This window comes from Sceloporus occidentalis, unplaced genomic scaffold (genome assembly GCF_023333645.1).
Source record: "Sceloporus occidentalis isolate IW3139 unplaced genomic scaffold, rSceOcc1.0.p SCAF_354, whole genome shotgun sequence".
NCBI classification, from domain to species: Eukaryota; Metazoa; Chordata; class Lepidosauria; order Squamata; family Phrynosomatidae; genus Sceloporus; species Sceloporus occidentalis.
Window position 1 is genome coordinate 411,712 of NW_028317334.1, and position 19,876 is coordinate 431,587.

At 42.8% G+C, this 19,876-nt stretch overlaps 1 protein-coding gene across 1 annotated transcript; it reads left to right on the forward strand.

The window, feature by feature from the left end:
- Positions 1–17,634: 17,634 nt before the first annotated feature.
- Positions 17,635–18,522, forward strand: LOC149274000 (uncharacterized). The gene has a single exon (XM_089505950.1). The coding sequence runs from the start codon at positions 17,806–17,808 to the stop codon at positions 18,520–18,522; it is 717 nt and encodes a 238-aa protein (XP_089362076.1). The 5' UTR covers positions 17,635–17,805.
- The last annotated feature ends 1,354 nt before the right edge of the window (positions 18,523–19,876 follow it).

Below are 19,876 nucleotides of genomic sequence, written 5' to 3' on the forward strand. Positions count from 1 at the left end.
CACTGGATTTCTATGTATTCTCAATAAAGTTCTTTGCTGTTTCAACACACTGGACTCTTGAATGCACAGAAGTTCTTAATCTGCCCAAAACTGACCCTTTCTTCTCTCCTCAGTCCTCAACTCCATTCCCAGCCATAAGAACAGCAGAGGCAAACACGCACAGTCACACACACACATACAGGATACACAGAGAGAGCCTTCCTTTCCTGCCTTTCCCTCCTGAGTCCAGCTCTGCACCTTGGGCTCCATTGTGGTTTCCTCAAAGGAAGGAAGGAAGGGGAGGCCGCTGAACCCCCAGAGCATACCTTCCTTTCCCGCAAAGGCTCCCAGCGGAATAAGCAGCAGCAGCAGCATCTAGGCCCTGGCAATCCCTGCGCATGCTGAGAAGTGGCATCGAGGGGGATGTTGCGGTCTGCCAGGACTAAAAGCCTAGGCGAATCCAGCAGCAGCTCAAAGACCAGTTGTGTCAGATCCGCTAGGGAGTCTGTTAAGGAACAGGGCGGACAGTAAACCCACAGAATCCCCAGACTTTCCCTAGTCTTTAAGCTGAGGTACGTACATTTGATGTGGTCCATCATACGGATAGGTATCCTGGGCAAAGCAAGATTGTCTTTATGGACCAAAGGCACTCCCCTTACCTGCTCACTGAGGGAGAACCCGGCTGGTAAGGCCTGATCCCAGGTGGCTGAGCTCTCATCACCCAGCCAGGTCTCCGTGAAACAAGCCAGGTCAGCCTCTTGGTCCAGTAGGATATCATGGACTATGTGTGTTTTATTTTTGACTGACCTGGCATTACACAAGAGCAGGGAAAGGGTCTGTGGTTGGTTTGGTATGCTCTCCAGCCCTTTTGGGATAGCAGGGTGAATGGAACGGGAGAGAGATATCCTAATTGCAGCCCATCTTGCAACACAAAAGGCAGTACTTTGGAAAAGGAATAGCTTTTATTGAAGAAGAAGATACATGTAATAGAAGTCACTTTTTTGTCAGGAATTAAAGAAGATATAAACATATCCCTTTTACAACCATATGAATCCACCCCATTCCATTTACCAATCAAGCTAATTAATTGGATATCCCTTTCCCGCACAGTGTTCTCCCGCCCTTTTCTGCGCAGTGTCCTCCCATCCGGGATTCTGGCAGCTTTCCTAAAAGCAATTTAGCTCTCATGTGCCTTTTCTCAACCACTGCACCTGTGGCCTTGGACCACAGAACTCAGCCACACAACAGTTTAATTAACATGATGGCTTAGCAATATATATATATAGTTATCTAGAATATAAAACCCTATCAGTCTCCACATAATATGATACATGGCCCAACTTTAACTCAGGCTCATGCTCCTTTCCTGAAGGATTGATACTGGCCCATTGTGACTTTATGCTGATGTTCTTTGCCTGAAGGATTGAGACGGGAGAATTTTCACTTCAGACTGGTGCTCCATACCTGAAGGATTGAGACTGACCCATTGCAACCTCAGGATGATTCTCCTTGCCTGACGGATTGAGATGGGACCGTTGTGATCTGATACAGAGGCTCCTTTCTTGAAGGATTGAAACTGGCCCATTGTGATCTCAGCCTAAGATTCCTTGCCTGAAGAATTGAGATGGTACTATTGTGACTTCAGGGTGGTGCTCTTTACCTGAAGGATTGAGACGGGAGAATTGTCACTTCAGACTGGTGCTGTATACCTGAAGGATTGAGACTGGCCCATTGCATGTCAGAAATAGTGTATAAGGGTTCTGTCATAAAGAGTAAAAATGTTAGGGTTTAATTATTAGAGTTAAAGTAGGAGTTATAGTTGTAGTTCATAGTAGGTAGTGTAGAATGATGGGTTATAGAAAGCACATCATGGAAAATGATAGAAGGGCAGATGGAGTGGCTTTTAGATGAAGGAGGGCGTTTGGAAAGAGGGATGGGGTTGCAGCTGTAGACTGGTTCTCAAGGAGGAGTGAAGCTGGCTTGGGAACACTGCTCTTCAAGGTGAGGCTGTCTGGGAGAAGGGAAGGGGAAGTATAGACAACCTTGGTATCTATGCAACCTCCGCTTGTGTTGCTTTAGCTTGGGAATTGGGGGCTGGCTTAGGGAGGGGTTGAGTGTATTAAGAAGGGAGCAAGTTCCTTTGGACTTCAGACTTTGCAAAAAGGTGTTAATGGATGTTTCTGCCTCGATTCATCAATAAAGCTTCTTTTGTTTCAAATGAGTTTTATTTTTTGAGCACAGGACTGACTCCAGATCTCACCGTTTGCAAAGTCTCACAGTTTTAACTCCAATGGAGACCCAGGAACAAGAAGAGTTCCTGGAGAACCCCGTGTGATAAACACAGTCTTTGAGATTTCACAAGGCTCTGTGGTTTTGGAAACAAGAAACTAATTATCATAATTGTTGTTGATAATAATAATAATAATAATATCGCTTTCTCCCACATAAAGGGACAACTGAAATTACAAGTTTAAGAAAATAAACTCTCTTTCCCTGGAGTTTGCACCCATTGCTCCATCTCCCAGTTTCCTCCGCTGGGAGGAGGGAGAGCGTGGAATTCTGGGAAAGGCTGGCGGTTGGCTTGGAGCTTGAATAGGGTTCTAGAATGATGTTGGCTTTGACCCTTGGCTGCTTAGGAAGAAGAAGGGCTCCTTCTGGGTTTCCTTGGCAGGAAAGGGAAGCTGGGGGCCTCAAGATGGCGATGGGAGACCCCCAAATTTGGGTCTTCTGTGAGAAGGATGGCTGAGGGGGAAGAGCCCCCATTTTGGAGCCAAGGGTGGGGGTCTGGAGGGTCTTCTGTAGGGAGGCAGTTTTGGGGGCTGGAAGCAAGGAAGCCCCCCTTCTCCTCCCCTCTTCTTTGGCTGCCAGGCCTCCTCTCCTCTCTTGGGAATCTCTGTGGGGCCCTGAGATTTTGGAGAGGGATCCAAGAGAATCAAAGGGAGGCTGGGACCAAACGACCTCAGAATATGATCAAGATTGCAAGGTTCTTTCTGAGGAAGGAGTGGCAAACTAGGAGAGGCTGCAGCTGTTTGCTTTTGCCTGAGCCTCTGGGAAGGGCCCCTCTTCTCCTTTCTCCTTGGCTGTCTTCATGGAGGGTAGACTCCTTTTGCCCTTTGGACTCAGTTTGCAGCAATGGCAGTGAGCTCAAGAGAAGGGGAGAAATGGCAGCAGGAGGAGGAAACTGTGGCCTTTGAAGAGCAGCTGAAAAGGTGGGAGGGCAGAGGATGAACCAGGGGAGGGTCCCTGCCAAACTGGGAGAGTTGGAGGGCTTTCAGAAGGAGCTGGGCCTGGAAATGGAGGAGGAGAAGGGGGCTTCTAAAATGGCCTCCATGGATGAGGAAGCTGGACCAAGTCCATGACATACAATGGCCCAGTGAAACGATGTCCATGTTGTAGGAGCCAGTGTGGGCTAGTGGTTTGAGCATAGTGGAACTAGGACTCTGGAGATCAGGGTTTGAATCCCAGTTCCAACATAGGCGGGTTACACACCGCCACTAGGGACGTGACGTCCCATTTTAAAAAAGGAGCGTCTCTTCTAGACGCTCCTTTCCCTATCAGGACTCCGTCCGTCACAAATGGCGGTGGCCGTTCCAGATGGCCGCCGCCATTTTTACATCTTGGACGCATAGCGTCCAGATGTGTTGCAGCGCCTATGACGTCGCGAGTGCGCCAGCGGCACTTCGCAGCATCATAGCTGCGCCGCAAGAAGGAGCTCCATTTTGGAGCTCCTTTTTTGCTGCGTGAGTGAGTCGCACTGTTTGGACGCTGCAGCTCCCTCGTGTAACCCATCATAGAAACTCTCTGGGTCACACTCCCTCAGCCTTAGGGGAAGGCAATGGGAAACATTAAATATAGACATTTAAATATTGCCGTTGCTATGGTTGTTGTTACTGGGTTGTTGTTGTTGTTATTTCAGTCTATCTATACATTATGATTTTAGGTAGATTATTGGAAGAAAAAAATAGACCCATTAAAATCAGTCAGACACATGAGTCCTACCCAGCCCTCCTCCTCTTGACATCTTTGGGAGTGATGAAGGCTGGGGCCGACTTCCGGTTGGTTATGGTGCCCTGAAGAGTCACATCTCAGAGGTTCTCTGAGGTGTGTACCCACTAGCGTGTGGAGAGATCTGGGTTCCAGGCTTCTGGTGCTCAGAAAATACCTCCTGGGAATAGGGAGGTTCAGAGGGGGCTCGATGGAGGTCCAGGAGCTACACCCCAAGGCTGCGAAAGCATGTTCGACTCAGGGAGAGAGGGGAGGAGAGGAGAGATTCCTGAGCCGAGTCCATAAGGTGCAGCAGGGACCGGTGAGCAATCCACGGCCGCATGACTAGTAGCGGAGTTTACTTCGCACAGGGGCGCCACCAATTTTAATTTTTATGTTGTTATAACTTGTAAATGAAGATTGAGCTGCAGCAGCGTTTGCGTGCATAACAACTGGGTGTCTTTTTCGTCAAGGAAAAATCAATAACCCTGATCTGTGTTATTGTGGGGATATACAACTCTGGTTCCTGTGACGATATATTTATATTATAAACTACTTCGGAGTTTAAATCTGGACTAAAAGAGGAGCAGATTCTTTGCTCTTGAAAGCTAAAGGACGCTCTGCTGTAGTAAAATTAAGGACTGCTCCCCTGACTTCTATATTTCCTTTTTTCTGTTGGCGTCTCCTTGTATTTTTAGAGTTCTATCTATTACCCTCCCCACCTCCCCAGGGGCTGTAAGGGTTAAAGAAGATCATCTCCTACCTTTCCATGGCCTTGAGGCGCAGCTGAGAAGTTGTGGAGGAGGACTGTGTGAGTGAGTTGGTGTGCTGAGTGGGGGTGGAGGAGGAGGCATTGTTGAGGAGAGCCCTGGTGTGGAACAGAAGGAGAAACACCAACGTCACAGCCAGAGAGCTGAGAAGGAAATGGATGCCTAGAGAGAAAACAGGAAGCAGGAAGTGACAGAGAAGACCATAGAGAAACATCGTGGTGGAGGACTGTTTGCCTAGACTGGCAGAAGTGGATGCCTAGAAAGGAAACAGGAAACAGGAAGTGACAGAGGAGACCATAGAGAAACATCGCGGTGGAGGACTGTTTTCCTAGACTGGCTGAAGTGGATGCCTAGAGAGAAAACAGGAAGCAGGAAGTGACAGAGGAGACCATAGAGAAACATCGCTGTGGAGGAATGAATTCCTAGAGTGGACGTCAGTTTGAAGGGGACAAAACAGGAAGTGTTATTGAATGTGGGGAATGATAGAGATATAAATGAAGGGAAAAAAATATAGAACCTTTAAGAACTGCCAGTGAGATATAGGACCAGATGCATGAGCTGAACGGAGGACTTTGACATCTGTGGAAGGGACAGTGTTTACAAGATAAGTAAAACTATGGTAGGAGTCTGAATTGCAGTGTTTGAGCTGGAGTGGGTGGGAGGTGACTTGGATATAACTGCTTGGTGTGGATTTTGAAGCCCATATAAAGGAGGCTTCCATTTACTGGACTACAAATTAGTTGGGGAGATAGGAAGGCAATTGTGAAAGGGGTGAGAATTGTTTCCTTTGGAAGAAAGAGGGTGACCTGCAAAGCTCTGTGACCCTATTGAGATTGGAGAAGTGGTGGAAGACCCTTACTAAGATGCAGGCGGAGAAGATAAACACTCGAAGCCAGACACAAAAGGCAGCTGCTCAAGCTCAAACACAGAGAAGACTCTCAGTTGATAAAGGGAAAAACATAGATATATCCCAAATTCTGTTAGAGAAAATGGAGGCCATGTCTGCAAATATAACCAATAATATAACAAAGCAGATGAATGACTTCAAAAGGGAAATTAAACAGGAGATCCGAGCGGACTTGAAAGAGATCCATCAAACAGTGGACAAGATGATGGCAGAAATGCAGGTTACCAAAAGAAGGGTGGATATATTGGAATTTAAGAGTGAAAAAATGGAGAAAGACTTGTGTAAATTGGAGAGTAGGAGAGAGCAAGACCTGGATGAGAAAGCATTATGGGAGCAAAGGATGAGGGAAAAGGCAGTGAAAATTAGAGGTTTATTAGAGGAAAAGAATGAGGATTTGTATGAGAAATTAGTTCCAAAAATTGCACAGTTTTTGGAAAAAGAAGTCACCACGTTCCAATTTGAAATCGATAAACTCTTTAGGATTAACTCCCAGATTGCTAGACAAAAGGGCCTGCCAAGAGACGTGGCCCTCCATTTTGTTAGAAAACAAACAAGGGATCTATTTCTAAATAAACATAACGAATCACCATTCCAAATAGAAGGACAAGATTTGAAAGTGTTGAAAGACATTCCGGCGAGATTATTGAGGAGAAGGAGAGAATACACAAGTTTAACCACCCTTTTACGAAGAGAAAAGATCCCATATAGGTGGGAAATCCCGGAAGGTCTAACGTTTTGGTTTCAGAAAAAAAGAGTGAGGATCACGTCTCCAGAGCAGGCAAGAGGTTTCGTAAGGAGGTTTAAAGACATGAAGAAGCACCAGAATAAACCGGAGGACTTCAATTTGGATCGAGATGGGGATCGAGTGGATGAAGAGCAGGATAGAAGGGAAGAAGCAGGCACAGCCGCAAAAATGAACATAGACCTGATGTTAAACAGAAGAGAAGATGAAGATGAGGTATTCGAGGAAGGGGAAGTGGATGCCTTAGAGGTGGTGACTTCTGACTTGTTAAGTAATTTGGACTATCAACTGGACATTCAAAGCGGAACAGTGGAGATTGAAGAATTGAGAGGTGGTGACGAGGAAGTTTTTCTTGAAGAATACTTTGATAATTGATAACTGATACTGTTTGCTGTGAGTATATATTTTTAGTAGACTGCTATATTTTCTAGATACATTATGGGTCTGCAGGATATTTTAAAAATTGGTACTTGGAACGTCCAAGGTATGAATACTCCTCAAAAACGGAAAAAAATATACCATTACCTTCAAAAGTTGAATCTAGATGTTTGTTGCCTTCAAGAAACAAGAATAAGGGAAAGAGATGTTAAGCACCTTAGATGCATTAAGCTTGGTCAAGAATGTGTTGCTGCCACAAAATTTAAAAAGAGAGGTGTAGCAATATATGTCAAGTCTAAATATGGCGTGAGAATCATCTATGCGGATCCGGAAGCCTATTTTCTCATTGTAGAATTGGAATATAACGCCCAAAAAATTCTTCTGGTTGGAGTTTATGGCCCCTTGAATAACAAAAGTAAATTTTATAAAAAATTAAAAGATAAGTTAATTTCATTGAATTATGATACGGTAATCATGTTGGGAGATTGGAATGGGGTGGTGGATCCCAATTTAGATAGAGTGTCAGACAAAAAAAAGAAAAAATCTCAAGGGAAACTTCCCAGAGATTTCTTTGAGTTGATAGAATTGGCTGTTCTACGAGATCCCTGGAGAGTGAAATACGGTGATAAAAAGGATTTTACCTTTTATTCGAATAGGCATAAATCTTGGTCGAGACTCGATATGTTTTGGATTTCTGAACATTTGGCAACAAAAATCAGTAAGGTCAAAATCTGTCCCAAGGTGTGGTCCGACCATAACCCGGTGATTTTGGAATTAGAATTTGGCTCTAGAGAGTATTATTGGAGATTAAATTTAAATATTCTGAGAGATGATAAAGTTAGATCTGATGTTAGTAGCCAAATTGTAAATTATTTTAAGGAAAATTCCAATAAGGGCTCCCCGATGCATATAGTATGGGATGCATCCAAAGCGGTGATCAGGGGTTGCTTAATTCAAAAGTCCTGTGAATTGGCAAGGAGAAAGAAAGAAAAGTTGAATAAACTGTCGGAAGAGTTAGGGAAACGGGAGAAAATCTTGAAAGAGGATACAAAGAATAAGGAAGCGATCACCGAAATTAAATATCTACAGAAACAGATCTCAATCCTGTTAGTGGAAGAGATGGAAAAAAAGATGAAGTTCGTAAAAGCAAAATATTGGGAAGGAGCCAACAAGCCTGGTAAACTCTTGGCCTATAGGCTGAAAAAAGAAAGAAGTAAGAGAACAATAGTGTCTGTAAAGGATGGAGATAGAATAGTGACAGAAAAAAATCAAATTAAAAAAGTATTGGTTAGATATTTTTCAGAATTGTACACTGAGAAAGGAGACAGCCGGTTCCCGCTGGAAGAGTTTCTTGAGAGGTACGATATTAAGAGATTGACGAGTGAGCAAAGACAATTATTGAATACCCCCATCACGTTGCAAGAAGTACTCGAGGCTATTCATAAATCAAAAAAAGGGAAATCTCCGGGTTTAGACGGTTTTACCAATGAATATTATAAATTGTTTGCAAATGAATTAGGAACCCCGTTGAAGGACACAATGAATGAAATTATCCATGCAGTAACACCGCAGACATGGAATCAGGCCAACATAATCTTAATTCCCAAAGAAAATAAAGAAATATTGGAACCAAAAAATTTTAGACCAATTTCTCTTTTAAATTCGGACTATAAATTTTTGGCAGCAATTTTGGCAGAGAGATTAAAAAAAATCTTGAGTGATTGGATACACGGGGATCAAAATGGGTTTTTACCAAATAGAAGGATTAGAGATAATATAAGAAATTTACTAAATTTAATAGAAATACATGAGAAAAATGTTAATAAAGAATTGGCTTTGATATTCTTAGACGCCGAAAAGGCGTTTGATAATGTTAGGTGGGATTTCATATTTGCGGTGTTGAGAAAAATGGAGATAGGTGACACTTTTTTAAATTGGATTATGAAAATTTATCAAAATCAGGAGGCGATTATTTTTATTAACGGGGAAAGAACGAAAATGTTTAAAATTAGTAAGGGTGTAAGACAAGGTTGTCCTCTTGCCCCCTTACTATTCATATTGACTCTGGAAGTACTTTTGAATAAGATTAGGAAGGATACTTTAATCGGGGGGGTTAGGGTTAAGAACTACTCTTATAAATTACGGGCTTATGCAGATGATGTGGTGTTTACTATAAATAATATATTGGAATGTGCAGACCATCTAATGAAAATCCTCAAAGACTATGGCAAAATTTCAGGATATAGGGTTAATCAGAGAAAAACAGTGATGTTGACTATGAACATGTCAGATAAAGACGTGGCAAAAGTGGTGGAAAAAACTGGATTTCAAAGAAAGAAACAGGTTAAGTATTTAGGGATAAATCTGACAACGAAAAATACGGAATTATATCAAAATAATTACATAAAGGTTTGGAAAGAAATTAAAAGGGACTTGGAGAGATGGCAGCATTTACAAGTCTCTTGGCTTGGTAAGATAGCAACGGTAAAGATGGCTGTACTCCCCAGGTTGATGTTTTTATTTCAAAATATCCCTATAATTGCGAAGGACTCGATTTTCAAGGATTGGCATAAAGATTTATCAAAGTTTATTTGGCACGGTAAAAGACCCAGAGTTAAATTGAAAGTTATGCAAGACAAGACCGAGAATGGAGGATTGAGTCTCCCTAATCTTAAGTGGTATTTTGAAGCATCTGTTTTAGATTGGATGTTTGACTGGATTAAATTGGATAATGATAGGAATTTGGCTGTGGAAAACTTTGGGTTAAAGTTTGGTCTCCATGCATATCTATTTTATGGGAAAGCTAAAGTGGATAGAGAATTTAATACCCATCTTGTTCGGAAAACTCTGTTGCGAGTGTGGTCGAGATATAGATACAGATGGTGCCCAAAGATACCCTTGTGGGCCTCGCCAGCTGAAGCTTTTTTAAAGCGGGAAGTTTACAGTGAAGATAGGTGGATCAGATATAAAGACATATACGATGTGGGTCAAGGAAAACTCAAAACAGAGGAGGAGATTAGTAATGAGGGTTTCACTTTAAATTGGTTTTCTTATAGGCAGTTAAGGGAAAGGTTTAAAGTAGACCAGAAAGATCAAGGCATTGCTCCTGCTATTTCAGAGTTAGAAAGGATGGTTAAAGAAGGGTCCAAAGTAAAAATGATATCGAAATTCTATAACTTGATCTTGAAATTTGAATTGGAAGATGAGACCATTAAAGAGTATATGATTAGGTGGGCAAGAGACCTAAAGAGGAATATAATGTTGGAACAATGGGAATTGACATGGAAAAGACGGATTAAGTACACTAAAAATGTTGAAATCAGAGAAAATTGTTATAAATCAATGTTTAGATGGTACTTAACACCGTATAAGATTTCAAAAATATATAAGGAAACAAGGGGTACATGTTGGAAGTGTCAAAAGAACTTAGGTACGTACTTGCATAGTTGGTGGGGATGTGAGAAGGCACAACATTATTGGAAACAAATTCATGGAGAAATGAAGAAAATATTTAAGTTCAATATTCGTGCGGACCCGATGATGTATCTATTAAATATAATAGAAGACCCATCGATGGAAAAATCATATGGTAAATTGATATTTTTTGCTATAGTTGCAGCCAGAACACTATATGCAAAATATTGGAGATCTGAAGAACTACCCTCCATAGAAGAATGGAAATTTAAATTGTTTGAAATGTTTGAAATGGATATACTATCATCATATATGGAGAATGATACTACGTCCAAGGCTTCGAGGGACTGGGCTCCTTGGTTCTCTTATATTAAACAAGAAAACAGCTCCAATAGATATATGGCAATTGTAGATTAAAATCTAAATACTGTGATATATGGATGTTATAGAATGAATAAGGATGTATATATGATAATTTATGACACTTTATAGATATGAGGAGGGGCAGATGTTATAGAGGTTAGAATTACTAAGCAGTTCATGTAAAAATTTATAAGACACTCCTTGATAGGACATTAAAGAAGTATATAGAGTTATATTTAGTAAGAATATATCGCATCACTGTAACTGGATGGGGGGTAACAGATAGGTAGAGATGTAGTTTGATTAAGTTTCCTTGATTCAATAGTTAACTGCGAACAAGAGTATGTGTAGACTAGGAAAGAGGTGTATGGTGTAATCGTTGCTCAGCAGAGGAAGTCATGTGTGTGTCAGGTGTTAAGTGTTAGTTAGATATAATTGTTTGTGGTTGGTATTGTATAATGTGTTTTAATTGTGTTTAATGTATGGTTTTTTTTGGTACATGTCTTTTCTTTTTTTTTCTTCTTGTGTTTTTTTCCCCTCTTGTTTTACTCAATAAAAATTAATTTAAAAAAAAAAAAAAAAAAGAAGCACACAACGACAACAAGAGCAGTAACAGCACTAACACAAGGCAGCTTGGGAGAAAAGAAGGAAGGAAGGAAGAAGGAAACTAACAAAGAAAGAAAGAAAGAAAGAAGACTTGGGAGTTGTAGTCCCCTGTTGAGAGGGATTGGAGGGGCTTTACTGCAGGGCAGGACCAGTGTTGGTAAGAAGCCTCAAACTTATTTCCTGGCATGTTTTACCAAAATCCATGGAATCCACCCCATATTACACGGAATATTCAGTCAAAATCCCTTGAAAGTTCCCGTAATGTTAATAATAATAATAATAATAATAGGATTTATTTATATTTTTATTAATATGGTGGATCTTTAGCAAATAAATGTAAACCTAATTGAATAAAAATAATTGTAACTTATTTCAACTCTCAAAATTACCATTGGACCAAACAAAGAATCTTTCAGTCCTTCTAATACCTTTAAGATACTTATTTGGACATGAAGGGGGGCCAGGAAGATTTATGCAATATAGAAACGTGTTCGGCTGCAACCACACTGCAGAAATAATCCAGTTTGACACCCCTTTAATTGCCCAGGCTCGGTGCTATGGAATCCTGGGAATTCTAGTTCTGTGAGACATTGAACCTTCTCTCTCAGCAAACTCTGGTATGATAACGAACTACAATTACTGGGACTTCATAGCACTGGGCCATGGCAGTTAAAACGGTATGAAACTGGATTGTCTCTGGAGTGAAGATGCAGTCTGAGTTGGGTCCAAGACACACTGCAGAAATAATCCAGTTCAAGACCACTTTAGCTGCCGTGGCTCAGTGCTAGGGAACCCTGGGAATTGTAGTTTTGTGAGAGAGAACTCTGATGCCACAATAAACTACAATTCCCATACATCTGAGGAAGTACGCTTAAGTCTAGGAAAGCTCATGCTGCCAACTTTTCTTTTAGTAAGTCTCAAAGGTGCTACACGATCTATCTATCTATCTATCTATCATCATCACCATTATTATTATCATTATTAAATTCAAATGCAGCTGAAAAAGTGGACTTAAATTGGCAACGCTGATATACTGTAGAGACTTTTTCTCTGGGGCTGTGATCTAGAAGCGTGGAGGCAATCCCCTTGTCAAATCAGGGAATCCTGGGAATTGTAGTTTGTTGTGACACGTATGTATATATACAGTATATGTATGTGTATATATGTCTGTGTGTGTGTGTGTGTGCATATATATATATATATAATGTGTGTATATGTGTGTCTGTATGTCTCTCTCTCTCTCTCTCTGTGTATCTGTGTGTGTTTATGCATGTTCAACTGAGGACTCAGAGAAGGTTCTAGAACATACTCCATAGTCACAAACAGCACACAAAATGGCTGCCAGAACACAAAATGGCCGCCAGTGTGGCTGGGGCTCCAGGGTCCCTCAGTCCCTCCTGCCTTGTTCCATATTAACTGCAGGAGGAGCCTGTGAGGGTGGGGCAGGGGGCGGGGCCTCCCAGCTCCTCTGCTCCCATTGGCCAGATTAAAGAAGGGGAGGAGCTTGTGCCTCTCTATTTAGCTCTGCGCGCGGAAGAGTGAGTGAGAAGGGGACAGAGAGAGGGAGGGAAGGAAAGAAAGAGAGACAGAGACAGAGACAGAGACAGAGACAGAGACAGAGACAGAGACAGAGACAAGGAGGAAGGAAGGAGGCAGAGAGTGAGGGGAGAGGGAGCAGAGGGACAAGGCCTGGAAGTGGTAGGTTTCACTACTGCACTGAGGCCTCCAAGTGCTGAGCCAGAGGTGGCCATTTTGTGTTCTGGCAGCCATTTTGTTCTGCTTGTGACTGTGGGGAATAATGTTCCAGAACCTTCTCTGAGCCTCAGTATAACAGAGGCTTCTCTTTCTCTCTTGAGGCTCCAGAGTCAGAAGGAGGCCGGGCTCCTTGGGCCAAAAGGAAGGAAGTGTGTCTCTTTGTGTGTCTTTTGTGTCTCTTTTCTGAGAGGGTTTTCTTATTACACAGCTCTACTCCTTCTGGGGATCATAGGTTTTAAAAGGGATCAGAAATGGGGAGGATGCTTTTAATACAAGCCTTTTTCTTCTTCTTCACAAACATTGCGCTTTGGCTTCAAAGAGGAGGCTAGTCCCCCAAACAAGGCCGAAAGTGGCTCCTTTGGGAGGTTTTAAAAGTCTCCCCAGTTTCCTTATTAAGAGATTTTCAGGCAAGAAGGAAGGAGACAGACCAGAATAACTCATATTACCAAGAATGAAACATCAAACAAACAACAAAAATAAGGATTATAGACTAAAACAAACTACTTAATTTTTTAAAGGAAAACCATTATTAGGAGGATAAAAACAAGACATGGGTGCTTCTATCCTTTTACAATCGACTCAGGATGTATCTGCACTGCAGAAATAATCCAGTTTGAAACTCCTGGCTCCATTCTATAGAATCCTGGGATTTGTAGTTTGTTGTGGCATGAGAACTCTCTGGCAGAGAAGGCTAAGTGTCCTAAAGGTAAAATCCCAGGATTCCATAGCACTGAGCAGTTAAAGCGGTGTCAAAGTGCCTTATTTCTATAGTGTGCATGCAGCCTTCTTCTGAAAGGGGCTGATGCTGGGGAAAAGCACTGGGGACCTCTGCAGGTTTCAGCAGATGGTTTATTTATTTATGATGCACTGATTTCACATCTATCTATGGGGACATAACCAGGGGCCTCTCTAATTCCCCATCCCCTAATCCCCCCCCCCACTCTAATAAGGCATGGAGTATCTGTTGAGTAGGGGAGCTGAAGTAAATCTATGCTAGGTCCAGGGAGCTTTCTTTGGTGGAGAGGGAGGAAGGGGATGCCCACCTCTGCATTGGGCCAAAGGAGGCATTTGTCACCTGCGTATGTCTCCAGCAGGATGCTGTTCTTTGTGTCTTTGAGTGCTGCAGGGTTTCTTGCCAAGTCAATCCTAATCCTGGTCCCTTTTCTCAGGACCTTCATCTCGGCCTCCTTGGACACGGCTTTGGGCCTCTCTTGCTAGAAGTGACCCAAGTGCAGGGCCACCAGGACCCCCTGCCCACCTGATGGCCGAAACAGAGGCCAAGCAGAGGCAGTCGGGCTCCAACAGAAAGAGGCTCCTGAGGTACAACAGCTCTTTGGTAAGTTGCCATCCTTACTATTAGTTTCATCTATGTCTGGTCCGGCTCATGAAAGCAAGCGGAGAACATACTGTCCCAGTTTGGCAGAAAGAGTCCTGGGTAATCCTCTGTCACCTCATTTTTTCAGGGGCTTAGAAAATGTCCTATTTCTCTCTCCTCCTCCCACTTTCCCCATTCTCCTCAGGTCAGTTCAGTTGCTGAAAAATTTGTTCCAAGTTCAAAAGAGTGTTCATCCCTTCCACTCAAAAGAGGGGAGAAGGGAGGAGAGGAGGAAGCAGGGTCTTGCCCTTGCCAGGAGACGGAGGCAAAAGCAAACTGCGGTACCCTTCCTCGCTTGTGTGATCTTTATCATACAACTTTGGCCATCTTGACCACCTTCTTGTGTTGCTTAGCCACATGTGTCTTGCTTTCCGCATCTGTGAAATGCTGGGGGATATGGGAGAATATGTCTAGGCCTAAATTGAGGGTGGGCCCAGTGGCTCTCAGACCCAGAGCACTCCCCAGAACTGTTTTTAACAATGAAATATACCTCTGAAATTAGGTGAGATATGGCTAAATGCACTATAATTCATTGGTGACTAAATATACTATACGTTGGGATAGTCAGTATCCTAATCAATCAATAATATTCCAGAAATGGCCTAAATTATATTCTTTATTATATTGTATATTATATTGATAGGATTCGAGACAAACTGGATCTCAAAGGCTGCAGCTTTTTTCTGGCTTGCAGAATTTAAAGTTTATTTCCTGGACTGAATTCTAAAGTGATCAAATAATATTTGCAATGCACCATGTGCTTTCCTCCCCTTTTGTTTAGTCACTCTCTGGATGAGGGCTATTTTCTGTTGCAGGTGACCTTTGCGGATGTGGCAGTATATTTCACCGAAGAGGAATGGAAAATGTTGACGAAGAAGCAGAAACTTATGTACAGTAATGTGATGATGGAGAATTACGAGAATGTGGCCCTTCCTGTTAAGACTGAGGGCCCTTTCATAATTTACTGTCAGAGCACTATGATTCTGCTTTAGAATGATATAATCAAAGAGTTGAAATAGACCACAAGGACCACCCGGTTCAATCTTCTGCCATGCAGGAATAGACATTCAAAGCACCCCCCCAAGAGATGGCCATCCAGCCTCTGTTTAAAGACCTCCAAAGAAAGAGACTCCACCAAACTCTGAGGGATTATATTCCACTGTTGAAGAGCTCTAACTGTGAGGAAGTTCCTCCTAAAGGTTAAGTGGAATCTCTTGTCCCTGTGGCTTGCATCCATTGTTCCATGTCTTTTTCTCTGGAGTAGCAGAAAGCAAGCCTGCTTCATCCTGAATATGACATCTCTTCAAATACAGTGGTCCCCCGGGTTACGAAATTAATTCGTTCCGCTGCCCTTTTCGTAACCCGGACGGCTTTCGCAAGCCGAATTGCCATAGGCGCTAATGGGGAAAAGCCGCGATTTGGTGCGAAATAGCGCCGAAAAGCACCAAAAGTTTTTTCGTAACCCGAAAAAACTTTCGTAACGCGGAACAGTTTTTTTAATAGGATTTTTTTCGTAACCCGGAAATTTCGTAAGGCGGCGCATTCGTATCCCGGGGTACCACTGTATTTGAACAGGGCTGTCATATCCACTCTTAACCTTCTCTTCTCCAAGCTAAACATGCCCAGCTCCCTAAGTCGTTCCTCAGAGAACATGGTTTCCAGACCATTCACCATTTTGGTTTCCCTCCTCTGGACATGCTCCAGCTTCTCAACATCTGTTTGAATTGTCATCCCAGAACTGGACACAGGATTATTGCAAGTGAGCCTTGACCAAAACAGAATAGAGTGGCACAATTACTTCCCTTGATCTTGACACTATACTCCTATTGATACAGCGTAGGATCACATTGGCCTTTTTAGCCGCTGCATCACACTGTTGACACATGTTCAACTTGTGCTCTACTACCATTCCTAGTTCCCTTTCACACGTAATTTAATTGTCATAACAACTTCTTGCGGAATCTTGGGATTTCTAGTTTTAGTGAGGCACTATTGTTCTCCACTTTCTAAGGCTTCTAAATATCCAATCCTAACCTGCCAATTCTGGAATGTTGTGGGACGCAAGTGCTATGCTTTTAGGGGAGTTTGGTACTTAGCTCAATAGAGTGAAATAGTTGTACTGGGGCAATAGTGACCTCTGGACTCAGCCAATCTATAGCAGTTCCTGAATCAAACAGATCTTCAGTGGGATTTGAAATAGGTTTTTGTGTTTTATTTAGGGGGAAAGGAAAACACACAGACACATACATAGAAGTGTTCACGCACACACGCAAGAACTAGGTAACAAAGGTGGGTGTGGTGAATAGATGTAAGGCTTTGATAATGGTGATACGTTATCTGTCCAGATCTTTATTCCAATTGTTGAAGATTTGAAATAAGGAGAGGTCAGTAGTTCCCATGACAATTGGGGTTGGTGAGTGCATTGAGGTGTTTAGCCATGAAAACAAACAGAGTGTCTATCTGTAACTGGACTGACACCGAAGAACAGCAAGTCGGGGCTGAGATTTATACTGAAATTGGTTTCTGCTTGGGAGCAGAAACTGTGGGTTCAGAAAGGTTTATATCACTTTAGAATATTTCCTTTGTGGGGGAAGAATAGTGTGAAACGAATTGAATGCAAAGGGTGTTTGATGCAAATACATCAGACAAAAGGGATTAGCTCACCGCCTCTCAGATACTTGTTGGCTCTGAATTTTGATCGCGTTCACAAGCCAATGTACGCTACAATCTGAGGGTGATGCACCCAAATACAGCTCAAAAATATCATATCAGAGTACGGAAGCAAATATCCAGATATAGGCATTGGCAATGCACTGACCACTTTTCACACTTAAAAATAAGTCACAAACACAGTCGATTTCATCGAAATCCTTGGAGCTTCTCTATCTTGAGTTGCAAAATAATACAAATATTTGCAAGCTCTCCTCTCCGACTTCCATCAACTTCACCATCCCTTGTACACACAACTCCGATCCAATCCACTCCAATCCTCATGTGAGCTGTATACTGTATTGGTTGTGAGTCCTCTCCTGGTGCCAAACAGCATGAAGCATCCTCTGCAGTTAGCTTGCATCATGCCTTGGGCTCTGACTCAGCATTCACTGGCCGTCTCACAGGATATGATGCCACCTGTCAATCAAAGTATTTTTGCACATGTTTAATTGAATTTTTTTTTCAACAGTCCTTTGACTATCTTCTTCTACTGATTCCCTCAAGGCAGTTCCCATATGGTCTCTTCTTTGCTAGCTCCTAGGAGTAAGAATGCAACTGTTCAATGGATTTAGGGGCATAAGCAGCAGGGTCATGATTAGGTTACTCACAGCAACTTTATTAATTTAATCTCTAAGAAGGAGGGGTTAATGAGGGCTAAATCATGCGATAACACCCTCCTCTCTTAACTGATTTTCAGTCTCATCTGTAATTGTCCTTCTTTACAGAAAAACATTTGAGTCATGAGAGAATTCACACAGGAAAGAAGTCACATAAATGCCAGCACTGTGGGAAAATTTTTGCTTACAAGTCAATCCTAGTCATGCATCAGAGGGTCCACACCGGGCAGAAGCCATACAAATGCCAGCATTGTGGGAAACGTTTTTCTTGGAAGTCAAACCTAGTGATGCATCAGAGAGTCCACACAGGAGAGAAGCCATACAAATGCCAGCATTGTGGGAAATGTTTTTCTCGGAAGTCAATCCTAATGATACATCAGAGAGTCCACACAGGAGAGAAGCCATACAAATGCCAGCATTGTGGGAAATGTTTTTCTCTGAAGTCAATCCTAATGATACATCAGAGAGTCCACACAGGAGAGAAGCCATACAAATGCCAGCATTGTGGGAAATGTTTTTCTGGGAAGTCAATCCTAATGATACATCAGAGAGTCCACACAGGAGAGAAGCCATACAAATGCCAGCATTGTGGGAAATGTTTTTCTCCGAAGTCAATCCTAATGATACATCAGAGAGTCCACACAGGAGAGAAGCCATACAAATGCCAGCATTGTGGGAAATGTTTTTCTCCGAAGTCAATCCTAATGATACATCAGAGAGTCCACACAGGAGAGAAGCCATACAAATGCCAGCATTGTGGGAAATGTTTTTCTCCGAAGTCAATCCTAATGATACATCAGAGAGTCCACACAGGAGAGAAGCCATACAAATGCCAGCATTGTGGGAGATGTTTTTCTGATAAGTCAAGCCTAGTGAAACATCAGAGAGTCCACACAGGAGAGAAGCCACAAAAATCGTAACATTATATTTGTCAATAACGAATACAACAAATATATTTTCAATCCAGCAGTGCAAAGAAAAGGCCCTTATAATCTTATTTGTAAAATTTGTCTGCCAATATGTCTCTATGTTTTCAAGTTGGATTTTGTTAAGTTTAGGTTTTAATTGCCAATAGTATAGATAATTGCTTTGGGTTGTCAATTTGGCTGGGGATTGTGGGTTGTGGTATAGCTTAGGTAGATGGGAGGTTGGGATTTGTTGCAGCTGGTTAGAATAGTTATGGGAATTATAGCTTTTGCAATGTGTGGGATTTTGGCTTAAGAAAGTTGGAGGCAGGTATTAACAGAAAGGGCTAGTTTCTGGGAATGGCAAAGGGGGCCTTGTTACCTGTGGGGCAGAGACTATGGGAACTGGAGGTGGGGGCTAGGTTTGGAAGAGGGTCATGTTTCAGGTTTTAGGGGTTTTAATGTATTGTTTGGATTGGAGTGGTCAGTTCTGGCTTAATCACTGAATCTCTATGTGTTCTCAATAAAGTTCTTTACTGTTTCAACACACTGGACTTTGATGCACAGAATCTCTGAATTTGCCCAAAACTGACCCTTCTCTCCTCAGTTCTCATCTCCATTCCCAGCCATAAGAACAGCACAGACACACAAACATACAGGATACACAGAAAGAGCTATATTTCCAAAGCAGAGCCTTCCTTTCCTGCCTTTCCCTCCTGAGTCCAGCTCTGCACCTTGGCCTCCATTGCGGTCTCCTCAAAGGAAGAAAGGAGGGAAGGAAGGGGAGGCCACTGAACCCCAGCGCATACCTTCCTTTCCCACAAACGCCGCCAGCGGAATAAACAGCAGCATCTAGGACCTGGCAATCCCTGCGCATGCTGAGGAGGGGCCTTTGGGACTATATGCGCCTGCACAGTCTCAGCCCCAGAAGCCATTTCTGCCCTCACAGTCTGTTCTGAGGGAGGGAGGGAAGTGGGGAGAGCCCTTGTTCATTCAGAGGAATGGCTGAGGGGAGAAGCCCCTCTTCTCTCCCCAAAGAAAGGCAGGGGTCCTGCAAGGCCTCCTCTCCCTCTTTCCTTCACTGCCTCCTCCTTGGGGGATTCCTTGGGTCCCGGGTACTTGGGGAGTTATTATGAGAAATGAAGGCCGGTGGGACCCTTGGAGAGAGGCATGGTCATGGAGGGGAGGGTGATCCAAAGGTAAAAAGGTCTTTGAGGAGCCCCCTCCCTCATGGAAAGTGGGGCCGAGGAGAGACCCTCTCTTCCGATGCCTCATTTGGGAAAGAGATTTGTGCCAAATAGAAAGCATTGCACAGGATAGGATTCAATAGCATTTGGGGGGGGGGGGGAGTTTTCTCTGGAGTCCTGGG